The 12,543-nt window shown below is 42.5% G+C and overlaps 1 protein-coding gene across 1 annotated transcript; it reads left to right on the forward strand.

Moving 5' to 3' along the window:
• The first annotated feature begins 8,784 nt into the window (after nt 1-8,784).
• LOC134536764 (wee1-like protein kinase) lies at nt 8,785-11,861 on the forward strand. Its single transcript, XM_063376675.1, has one exon. The coding sequence runs from the start codon at nt 9,026-9,028 to the stop codon at nt 10,589-10,591; it is 1,566 nt and encodes a 521-aa protein (XP_063232745.1). The 5' UTR covers nt 8,785-9,025; the 3' UTR covers nt 10,592-11,861.
• The last annotated feature ends 682 nt before the right edge of the window (nt 11,862-12,543 follow it).

Here is a 12,543-nt window from a genome sequence, read left to right on the forward strand (position 1 = left end):
TAAAACTTTATTTTTTTTATGTTGGCTTAAGTATTATAATTAAGCCATAACATACTAGATTTTGGAATTGTGAAAAATTGTAATTAAAACACGAAATGGGATAATTAAGGGCGGTATTCCAAGACGTTTCAGTAAGGTAGCGAATATGCACTGCCTTGTTGGGCAACTGCCGTATCCTAACTCTCGGGTCATATTTCAAAACATGTCCTAACTGAACCCCTGTAAGGTATCAGATCGGCAGCCGTTTTAATAAACGAGGACTTGTGCGAGGCTATAAATAGTTGTACTTCGTGGAATCCATAGTAATTTTTAGCTTATTTTTTAAAACTATGGAATTATAATGTGAAATAAAATATTTAATTTTGGTTGTAAAAGAATAAACGATGAATTTTTGGCCGTATTTATATTTGCTGTTTTTTAAGATATTAGGGGGGAAATTGTAATCGTAAAAGTTCCGTTAAAGTTCATTAAAAAAGAAAAAATATATATACAGTTATGGATCAAATCGGCAACAGATAGAACACCAAAAATCAGTGCCCTAAAAATAAGGGACTGGCCGTGTCCTATCGTGCACTTGGAATATGGTTAGGGTACAGGTATTGCATATTCAACACCTAAACCCTTATTTTTGTGTCTTGGAATACGGCCCTTAGTCTGTTAGATAAACTATCGTAAGAAGACCTATTTCATAGACCCTATTTCACTAATTACCTAACGTCTGCTGTACATGACTTTTGACATTTTTTTCAGGCCCTGGGCATGCTGGGACGAGTGCTCAGGGGGGAAGCAGCAGCATACGTGACAAGGTCTATAAAACTATGGTCCGCCCCATGCTGGAGTATGCCGCAGCAGTGTGGGACCCATACATGGCAGTACTTGAGAGGGAGCTGGAGGGGGTGCAGAGGAGAGCAGCTAGATGGGTAAAGGGCAAGTGGAGGAGAACAGACAGAGAAGGGAAGGGGGAGTGCAGTACCACAGAGATGATGATAGGAATGAGATGGGAGAGCTTAAAGGATAGAAGACAGAAGGAGAGATTGGTGAAGATGTACCAGGTGCTGAGTGGAGTGGGAGGATGAGGAGAGCTGGGGGGAAAAGTCAAAAATCAAAATGGAAATGCCTAGAAGTAGGAAGGAAAATACTAGGAAGGTTTTCAAAGAGAGGAGGAGAACAGAAAGGGGAAAAAAAGCGATGGTCGTGAGGACAGTAGGGGAATGGAATAGGCTGGAGGATGAGTGTGTGTCGGCTGGGAGTTTGGACCAGTTCAGAAGGAGAGAGTAAGGAAAGTAGGGAGAATGCTTGCCACCGGGCACTTTGTACCCAATTGCAGCTATATATATATATATATATATATATATATATATATATATATATATATATATATATAATCCTCCAGAGTAGCAGAGTGAAGATATCATATTCGTTTGGCGCCTGTAAAATACTTAATTCAAAATACAGTTACTTTCATTGTGTCATCTGAAAGTTGACGCCGCCGTCAGTGCTCCCTCTGAGAGCACAGGCCGTTATGTGTCCTCAACACCTGATAAGTGCCGCGCCCCGAATGCGCCCGTGCGCGCAACGTAGTGCAGTGCCCCGAACGGCGTGACGTCAGTCAGTCACGGCCTCCTACGTGTGCAAAGCCGGGTGTGGCACTGCGCAAGGGTATTGTTTATTCATGCATTTGATAAGACAAACAAAAACTAACAAGTTTAAATTCAGTATTAATTAATGTTAATTTAATGATCATGTTATAAAGGGTCATCAGTCACAAAACTGGCCGAAGTCATCTTCCCGCGCTCCGCAGTTTTCCCGCGGAATTTCCCCCCTCCCTGGCCCCGGCGGCCAGGGAGGTTAGTCAGTCGCCATCCAGCACTCGCCCGGGCCGGCAGCCCACGCACGGGGAGCCTTCAACTTTCGCGCCAACATTCTGTAACTGCAATAGGTAATTATAGCCCAATCGTTTTTATATCAGCTCCCCGGTCGGCCCAACTCGGCCGTTAGCGATCACGCGCGGTCTATTAATAAAGTGTGTAGTCCATCCATGGACTTTTCTTTTCCTACGTAATTAATTAGGTGGCCCCTAGTGGCACCTGCGCCTCACGCTATAACGTCCCACCTCGGGACATAGTTAATTGCCCACGCAGGGCGGCACTGCGCCAAACGCGACCATTAACATTCGGACGAGTCATCAACTGGGACATGCCACGGCCACGTGTGTGATATCGTTCAAGATTCCACCGTGTCCGTACCCAGCTTAACGTGGCCCTCGCCACCACGCGGACTAGCCGCCTGTGCATATCCTCCTGCGCGGGACTTATCACGGTGATTTAGTGTAATGTGTTTTCATAAGTAAATTCGCGGGACCTACCGCCCTTATAGTGTAACGTGTTTTCATAAGTAAATTCGCGGGACCTACCGCCCTTATAGTGTAATGTGTTATTTTAAGTAATTTTGCGGGACCTATCGCCCACGCACTTCACGTCACGTACACGTGCATTCGCATAAGCCAGAACAGGTTCATCGTGCGCGGAGCTTAGGTCGACGATGAAGCGGCCAGTTGCGTGAGCGTGTGACGTATAGGTTGTGCTACGCAATAAAACAGCTACAAGAACGTGTGTGTTTCATTAATCAGGCGTCCTGGGAGGCCATAACAGCCCGGGGGGCCCTTTGTCGCCACGTCCCTGCCTGCAGCCACGAGGCCAGGAACCCCGCCCTTGAGATCCAAAATTTAATCAAACAATTAAAATTCACGTTGAATCAGATCAGGCAACGGGGACGGCGTCAAAGTTAAATACGAAAACCAAACACTGAATTGCGTCAAAAAATCGCCATGTTGAGATCAGACTGGAACTCCATTAGATGACAAATAATTATATAAATATTTTGAAATTGGTTAAATTAGGCGGGGATAGCACATATTCGCGAATGTAGAATGCAAATATTTAATCTCAAATTAGTTGCTGAAAAAATTCTTCACGATGTTACATTAATGAACATTGAAATAGTGTAACTATTATTAATGTCATGATTATGCTGTTTCACAGACAAAGGTGGGAGATGCTGCAAGGTGTAAATTTAATAAATAAATGACTTTAAACAGCCATGATTGAAGAGAAGGCGAATTCGCGTCTAAGAAAAGGTTCTGACGTCCCTCGGCCTATGGTCCCTGATTTCCTATCTGTGAAATGTCCTGATTTGCCCATGTAGCTCTCGTAGGTGAGGAAGTGAGTTCAGGCCAACGTGGCCGGGACCGGAAAATACGGGACCTGGAGGGAATTTTATGTGGTTAGGAGGAACGGTAGGTAGTTCAAAGGATAATGTGGTGACCTCCGTTTTCACGAGCCCCGTTTTATTTCTGTATAGCAATCCTGCCGCAGCCTGGCCGGCATGTCGCGGAGCGAGCGTCCTCCCCGCCGCGACCCGGACTCCTGGAAATAAGTCTCGTCCTTAGGATGCGACCCGAAACGAACAGAGAAGGTAGCCCCGTAGCTAAACGTACCGGTTACGAAAGTTCCGTATATATATACACAGCGCGTTCGCGGCCTGTCACGTGAGCGGACAGAGTTCAGAAATTACTCGTACTGACTGAGAGTTTCGGCAGTTTGAAAAGGCACTTACACGACCTGTGACATATGCAGTTAAAAGTCCCGATAGACACGTAACGCTGAGAAAGTCCAGCGGAATGACGAATGCTAAAGAAGAGCAGCTCGTCTGCAGACAGTCCCGTGATGTTTCACTGACTACTGACTCTGAGCTAAGAAAACGCGTCTCTCGAGTGGAGCGGAACGGAGCGCACGTCCACTCGCTCTCGCGTCTGGTTCACCACTGCCCTCCTTGCCCGCTGGCAGGCCGAGGCCCGCGGGCCGTGGAGGAGCGGAGGGAAATCGGCCGGCGTGGGAGAGGCCCGCCTCGCGATGCGCCAGGCTGCAGTTACATGGCTGACATAACACTGGAATGAATTACAGAATTATTATAACGATATAAAAATAGTCAGTTAATAAAATACAAACACAAATGGCTCAAATAATAAATTACAGAATAAAGACGAATTATTGACATGACATTCATACACACTAATCCAGACGTAAGTTATATATTTGCGGAGGCTCGTGGTTATTTAAATGTATTAATAGAACATAATTATTTACAACACTCCTGATGTATCAGGGCATACGCGGGTGCGTCCCTGTTCGCCGCACTTCACAGTCGGTGCACTTGGTGGGTGGGGGGGGGGGGGGGAAACATATCACCCTTAGGTCCACGTCGGTGGACAGGTACGGCCTCTGCATCTGGGAGGGTACGACGACTGTCGTCAGTTCTAATGTGTTGATGTTTACAGAACCAAGGGCAAGCTTTCCTTAATTGGGGTATTAACTGTAATTTCTTGTGAAGTAGCCAGTTTAGCCATTTTGTCTACAATTTCATTGTGTTAAACTCTCATATCACTTGCTATACAAGTACATGAAGTTTGTACACAAAAGATGATCTATATTGATGATGATATCAGACACTTTATGTGTCAGGTTATTGCTTTGTAATGCAGAGAGGATACTATATGAATCTGCAAAAATTATTTTATGTGTGTTGTGGCCTATCCGAAATGATTTTAAGGCTAAAACACTCTAGATTTCTTAAGTTGTGATACACTCAAAGTAGGAGATTTTGTATACTGGCAGACTCACCTGCTGTCATTCTAAGAGGATAACTTCTGTGCCAGCCTTGCCCTTATCTTGTAGGGACCTTAATTGATAGTGGGGAAACATGGGAAAAGGTTTTATCTATGTCTAAATCCTAGAAAAATCTCTCAAGGTCCACAAAAAGGAATTACGAAAGTCCCAGTTGGGAGCTCCTGCAAAGACACCCACAACGCACAACCAGAGGCCCCATCATCTGAACCCCAGACCATGCAACATACCTCTAGCATCACTCCAGGGAGAAACACCAGTCCTTCCACGACTTTTTCAGCTTTGCCCATATATTGCAAGATTCTAGTGAAACCTTGCACATCCAGTCACTATTTAGGTCCTAGGACTCTCAGTGCCAACCTGTTTGCAGCCTGCCAGGTGTTTGAACAATCTTATGACCTCTGTGGACATATTAGACAATTTGTTTAGTACTAATATGTGTTTTAGTGTTATTATGGTGACGACAGTCGTCGTACCCTCCTAGATACAGAGGCCGTACCTGTCCGCCGACGTGGGCCTAAGGGAGGTATGTTTCCCCTTGTGCACCGACTGTGAAGTGCTACGAGCAGGGACGCACCCGCATGCGCCCTGGTACGTCAGCGGACGTCAGGATATTGTATATAGTTATATTTTGTAAATACATTTAAATAACCACGAGCCTCCACGATTATATATAACTCTCACGTCTGGAATAGTGTTTGTAAATGTTGTGTAAATACTTCGGTTGTCTTTAATTGTAACTTATTTATTGATTGGTTCATTTGTGTTTGCATTTTATTAACTAATTACTTTTATATCGTGTAATAAGTATTTAATTATTCGATTGTTGTCAGCCATGTATTCGCAGCCTGGCGCACCGTGAGGCGGGCCTCTCCCACGCCGGCCGATTTCCCCTCCCCTTCTCCGCGGCCCGCGGGCCTCGGCTCGCTAGCGGGCGGAGGAGAGCAGTGGCGATCCAGACGCGAGAGCGAGCAGATGTACGCTCCGCTCCGCTCCGCTCCGCTCGGGAGACGTGTTTCTTAGCTCTGAGTTCGCAGTCAATGATAACGTCACGGGACGGCCTCTGCAGCCGAGCAGCTCTATATCAGTATTCGTTGTACCGCTGGACTTTTCTCAGACATTACGTATCGTTTCAGGACTTTATTTGCATACGTCATAGGCCGTGAATGTGCCTCTTTGAACCGCCGAACTCTCTCGGTCAGTACATGTATTTACTGGACCTTTTCCCGCTTCCGCGACAGGTCGCGTACGTGCTGTGTAGCACTGCTGAACTTTCGTAACCGGTATGATTCGCTACGGAGTTACCTTCTCTGTCGTTTCGGGTCACACATTGAGGACGAGACTTATTTCCAGGAGTCCGGGTCGCAGCGAGGAGGACGCTCGTTCCGCGACGTGCCAGCCAGGCTGCGGCAGGATTTCTTTACAGAATAAAAGGGGTGATGAAAACAGACATCATCGCATTAACCTTGGAACTACCTACCGTTCCTCTTACCTACGTAACGTTCCCTCCAGGTCCCGTATTTTCCGGTACCTGCCACGTAGGCCTGAACTCACTTCCTCACCGACGAGAGCTACATGGGCAAATCAGGACATTTCGCAGACAGGAAATTAGGGACCATAGGCCGAGGGACGTCAATGGTATAATAAGTATCAATTCTTGAATTTCTAAACTGAACACCGGTATAGTGATCAACAATTGTGTGTGTGTTTTCTGCGATGATATCTCAATCCAGCATTAACTTCATTTAGCGGACGCGAAGTTTATAAAAATTTGCTTCGACCTAGAGTAAGGGAACAGGTCACACTGGCGGGGATTGTTTTACGAGGTTCGTATAGTCAATAAAACATTCTTACCTTAATATCGACACATTTACTTAACTAGCCTGTTAGTACAGCGACTTGGTGCCTACAATTGCTTGATGTAGCTCTGTTCCGCTGATCACGCTACCGTCTTCTAATTAACGGGTTTACATCATGCCTGAGAACAATTAAGACTCTTATGTCACTTTTAGTTGGTGCCCAGAAAAGTAATTCATTATCTAGCATCTCGGCATGCTTTACCTCATCCACACCCACAGTATAATCTCACCAGAGCAATAGGTGAGAAAAGACTTTGCTGACATGGTTCTCCTAATGATTATCATTTTTCCATTGTATTATAACAGTTTTTATGATTATTAAAAGTTATTATAATTATCAGAAGATTACATGCCTTATTTTTTTACCATTATTACTAAAAATTGGATTTTGCCAAAGCTTTATAGAGCATATTATGTGGTTTATTAGCTCTCACATTTTTCGTGTTTATGAACAGTAGCTCTCATTCAAAGAATAAATTAAATAATAATTAAAAATGGTTCTACATGGGTACCCATTATTGGTAGCAATTAACTATTAATTTGAGATAATCACTTATTGTTTAATAAGCTTTGTCACACATTTTTGAAAATTTTTAATAGATTGTCTTTTAAACTTTTGATATTACTACAAAGTCTTTTTATTTACTACATTTTCAACTTTAATACATAGTTAATTATCAATTATTACTTAAATAATTTTTTAAGGGATATTTTAAAAATTCCAAACTCACACGGGAGAAACATATATTAGTAAAATTAAGGGCAAAATAACTCCAATTATTGGAATAATGCACAGGTTAAAAAGGCACAATATCTCCAAAGTTACTGAAAGCTATTATAGCTTCCTCACAGAATCACATCTTAGATACATGTTAGTAATCTGGGGGTGGTGCAACAAAACACATCTACATGAGTTGGAAGTACCTTTTGCAAAATAGAGCTATTAGGATTTTGTATGGGTATAACTACCTTACTCCAACAATCAAACTTTATAGTGAAACTGACATACTGCAGCTAAAAGACCTCCGAAAATACTCATCTATTATTATCATATATAAACATTTTAAATGTCTTACATTATTAAATACACTGTTCACGCTGAATTCGGAGGTACATAACTATCAAACGAGAGGAGAGAGTAAATAACACATAGTGCAATGTAATACATCATCTTTTGGTACTAATAGTGTCAGAAACAACCTAGTTAAGATTCATAATGAAGTATCTAAAAGCTTCAATAAAAAAAAACATCAAATGCCTCAGTTTGACGTCGTACCGCCTGTGACAGTGAAGCCCGGTCTCCACCCCGCCAGTACCTTACCCTGCTGCGAGACCGTACCCCTAGCCTCTGACGCTGCCCCCCCCCCCCCCTCTTAGGCCAGCCGCGGTCAACGGCAGTCGACAACGGGTCATCAACTAGGACGGACGTGCCGTTCCCTGCGTTTCCCCTTCGTTCAAAAACCGTCAAGTAATTACGTGCGTGTGTTCATTGTGTTCAGACACCATATAGCCTAGGAGCTTAGTAGTGCACGCTGGGGCCGACGACCCACCACAACAACGGCTAGACGCTTTAAGACTAGCCTGGCGCCCTCCCGGAGAACAAACACCTCAACAGAGACACCAGCAACTACTAGGCTCAACCCGGGTATCGAGTTCAAGACCCCGGGTGATGGCAAGTTAAAATAAAATAAAAGATCATCTACTTGCATGTAAACATTAATGGCAATAGTGACTAATGATTAAGAGAAAAAATAAAAACTTAAGTTTTAATTAGTTTAATAATAAAAATATATAAAGAGACAGAGAAATGGTTCTATTTATAATTAATATTTTTGAATATGATATGTGTTATTTCAATTGTAATTTCTAATGACTATTACCGCTAAATATTACTAAAAGTTTTATGAAACAGTGAACATGTTTGTAATAATCATTGATATTACTAATATTAGTATTCGACGTGTATGTTAAAACGTAATAATGTATCTGTATAGGCTATTTTGATATCGATACACATACGGATACATGTGTTTATGTTGTTTTTGGTGTTGTTGTATTATACGTTGTACATTGTATGTATAGGCCCTCAGCATGAGCTTTCAGCTCTCAAGGACAAGTTGCAATGAAGTTAAAAAAATACTAGAATAATATTATATATCTTTCGGATTTTAACAACGACCCATAGATATCTCTATGTCGTTAACTTCAGCTTTGAGGTTTTCCTTCTATTATATTTTGTTCTCTATGCAGAAATCATGGCGGACGAAAATAGTTTGTTGTGATCTCAATGGCGTCGTTAAATTTTTGATTTAAAAATATGTGTACAAGTGTTGTATTTGAAATGTGTTTGGCAGTGGTTGTGCTTTCTTTAAAGTTAAGGTGGTTTTAACACATCATTTACATAATTAAGTGAACGATGTAACGGATTTTATTCAATTTTAATATATAGCATCGTAGTGTGTATTTACTCTGTAGCGTATCGCTATGATGGGTGAAACTCCATGTAAATGTGGTCCCGATGACATGCGCTGTGTTGACGACGACATGAATGTGACAAGTTCAGGGTCGGAACTTTTCTCCAGCCTTGATACATCATCTGAAGATAATGGGATGTCACATTTCAACCCTGAAACGAGCTCTCCAAATTCCATACCGCCGTTTGTTCTCAAAGTAAGAGCGTCCTCTCCCAACGATAAGACTGACGGTACGATAGCCAGAACCAGTTGCAGGAAGAATTTGAATTCACTTTTACCGTCTGTAAACTCTCCTCCCTACAAACGTGTGCGGGCGTTACAGCTGTACGATGTCCCTGAAACGCCGAAAACAATCCTGAGGAAGTGCGTGGGTCTTACTTCATTGGACCACAATACTTCGGATGTTAAAGAAGACAACTCAACATCTTTTAATACTAATCCTTTCACCCCAAAGAACATGCTGTCGATGCCAAGAAAAAGGGCTCGTTTAAATGAAGGATCACCAAATGACTCTAGTACTCCTAAAGGTATTCTGAAGGTGAAGGATGATGAAAGCGATCTTGAACAGCCTACCAAGAGGTTTGCTCTTAAACAGTCAAACATCTCCCGTTACCACCAAGAATTTCTAGAGTTAGGATTGATTGGGAGAGGATCCTTCTGCAGCGTGTACAAATGTCTCAACAGACTAGATGGTTGTCTTTATGCCATCAAGAAGAGTATTCGCCCACTCACTGGTAGCATCAACGAGAAGCGTGCCCTGAATGAAGTGTACGCACATGCTGTGATGGGCAGGCATCAAAACGTGGTGTGCTATTTCTCTGCATGGGCGGAGGATAACCACATGTACATTCAGAACGAGTTCTGCAACGGGGGCAGTCTCGCAGAAGTGATAAAAGACACCAGGTTCACGGAGGCAGAGCTTCACGTGCTGCTGCATCAACTGGCCGAGGGGGTCAACTACATCCACTCGAAGGAGCTGGTTCACCTGGACATCAAGCCGGAGAACGTGTTCATCTGCCAGGAGACGCAGACGGACGAGAAGGAGGCCGCGCCGGCGGCGGAGCGTGTCGTGTACAAGATCGGGGACCTCGGGAACGTGACGTCGCTCAACAACCCGCAGGTGGAGGAGGGCGACTGCCGTTACCTCACCAGGGAGATCCTGCAGGAGGACTACTCTCACCTGACCAAGGCCGATGTGTTCTCCCTGGGGCTGACCATCTACGAGGCGGGCGGCGGGGGCCCGCTGCCCAAGAACGGCGAAGAGTGGCACGCGATACGGGACGGCCAGCTGTCGTACCTGCGTCAGTGCAGCCGGGAGTTCAACGACCTGCTCAGGCAGATGATCGATCCACAGCCGAGCGCCCGGCCCTCGGCGGTCGCCATCCTGTACCACCCGGTGCTGGTGCCCCCCAGCGACAAGAGCAAGCGGGACCTGCTCACCGAGCTGGAGACGGAGAGACTCAAGCGGCAGCTGCTGGAGCAGCAACTGCAGGAGGCGCTGCGAAGCGACGGGGACTCCAGCACGAGGCAGGTCGGCTATCGCACGCGGCGAAGCCAGAGCAGCAACCTCCTGTAGTGCCCGGCTCCGGTCTGGAGTAACCATGCATCACACAGCGTGCAACATGAAGTGAACAAATATTTTAATTATAACAATAACCATGGCTGTGCCATTGTCATGTGATATCTAAACTGCAAACCACTGTCAGTTTTTATGATCTTATTAGGCCTACTTATCGTCTATGTAGAAGCGTATAACGTTCAGTTGTAAGGTTTCTATAAGCTGGTGTGTATGAGTGTGTGTGTGTGTGTGTGGAGATTCCAAAAGCAATAGCATCATGTTTATTATTTTCCTTTTTCTAGTATTTCTAAAATATAATTGGCAGTTCTTGTACAGATAGGCATGTTATCTTGCATTCAGCATTTGTGTTTATTTTTGTATAAATTATTTGATGATGATGATATTATTGTTCTTAAATGTGTTGCTACTAGGCAGGCTTGTTTTAGTGGTTAGCAGGTTTGTTTTTTGTGTCTCAGTTTTTTATTCTAACTCTTTACAGAAGATGTTTTTAAGATAATGATGTCGGTTAACATTTGTTCACTTGTTCTTATTCTGTAGATATGATTTCGCTGGTGGTTTGCATTTGAAATGTTACGTAAGGGCATTTTATTACAGTGCTTCATGACTTGTCCATTTTATTTTAACATGCACGATGTATTGTGCAACAAAGAGTGAGGATTGTTGACTGTTTTTGTAGACAAAGCTTAAATTGTGAAACTCTCATTTTTCAATCACAATGATGTTAGGCATATGTGACAAAATATTTCTTGGACCATGTGAAATTTACTGAAAACTGTTTACTGTTTTCTAGGCATATTACTTTCCACTGGTATGTGCAGATAAATTATGTGGTGTAAAGTTTTGGATGCATATACAAAAGGAAATGAAAGTTGTGTTTCACAGAATTGATGAGCACATTAATATCAACTATATTTTTATAATCACTTCTTCTACTTCCCCAATGATAGTTTTAGATGTTTATTAAGCATACGGAGTACTTTGTGTAGTAATTCCAAATATTACATTCCCTATAATTTGTCTCTAATGTAATTATGGTAAATTGTTTTAGTAATAATTTTTTTTTTTGTTTTAGCATTTTAAAACTGCCTATGATTTTAATGATGCCGTGATATTGTAAAAAGAAATCTCAAAATATGTATGTACCATTTTTCTGAGTTTTAAATTATTTTATTGTACAGCTGTTAAAACCCCTGTGTGTAAATAGTGTTTGGTTCCTAAAAATGATCTGTAATTTGTAAAAAAAATAATAAATTTTTCGATTTTGCAACAGCTTGAGTTCATTTAATATATTATTATCTTTTGAGTTAAAATTGTCTAGATGTGAATTTTGCTATGTAACAATAGGATATTTTATTGCCATTCTACTTGAACAAGTAGTGTAGTTTTAACCAGTAACAGGAGCTTATGCAGAATTTCAATTCATTGAGGGTGGAGGGATGGAACCAATTTTTCCACTGTTTTGCTTTCAATTAATTTCATTTTGTTGGTGGGAATGATATATATTGATATAATTTTTAGGATTCTGAGCCTTGGGTAGACTAGGTGAAAAGAGAAATTTTTTTGAATTCAGATGTCAGTAATCTTGTTTTGAAAGTCATGTTTGCAAAATTTCATAATTAAGTATAATTATTTTTTTAAGGGATGGAAATTATGTTAGGGTGGTCAGTCAATCAAAAGTATAATAATAAACAAAATGTGAATTGGCATTGCACATATAGCATTAATGTATTCATAAGACAGTATTTTTAGAGTGAAACTTCTTTGCTGAGGGGACAACAGTTTTCGAGTGTTTCGAAAAATTCCACTCACATGAGGAGAAATGGGTACGTATGTGGTGGGAGAACTGAGAGAAGCTGCAAATAGTTAGGTACGTAGTGGGGCAACCAGTAGAGGAGTTGGTAAAAATGACGCCTAATACTTGCACACTTGAGCATTCAGGCTCTCGTGCT

This window comes from Bacillus rossius, chromosome 11 (assembly GCF_032445375.1).
Source record: "Bacillus rossius redtenbacheri isolate Brsri chromosome 11, Brsri_v3, whole genome shotgun sequence".
Classification (NCBI taxonomy): domain Eukaryota; kingdom Metazoa; phylum Arthropoda; class Insecta; order Phasmatodea; family Bacillidae; genus Bacillus; species Bacillus rossius.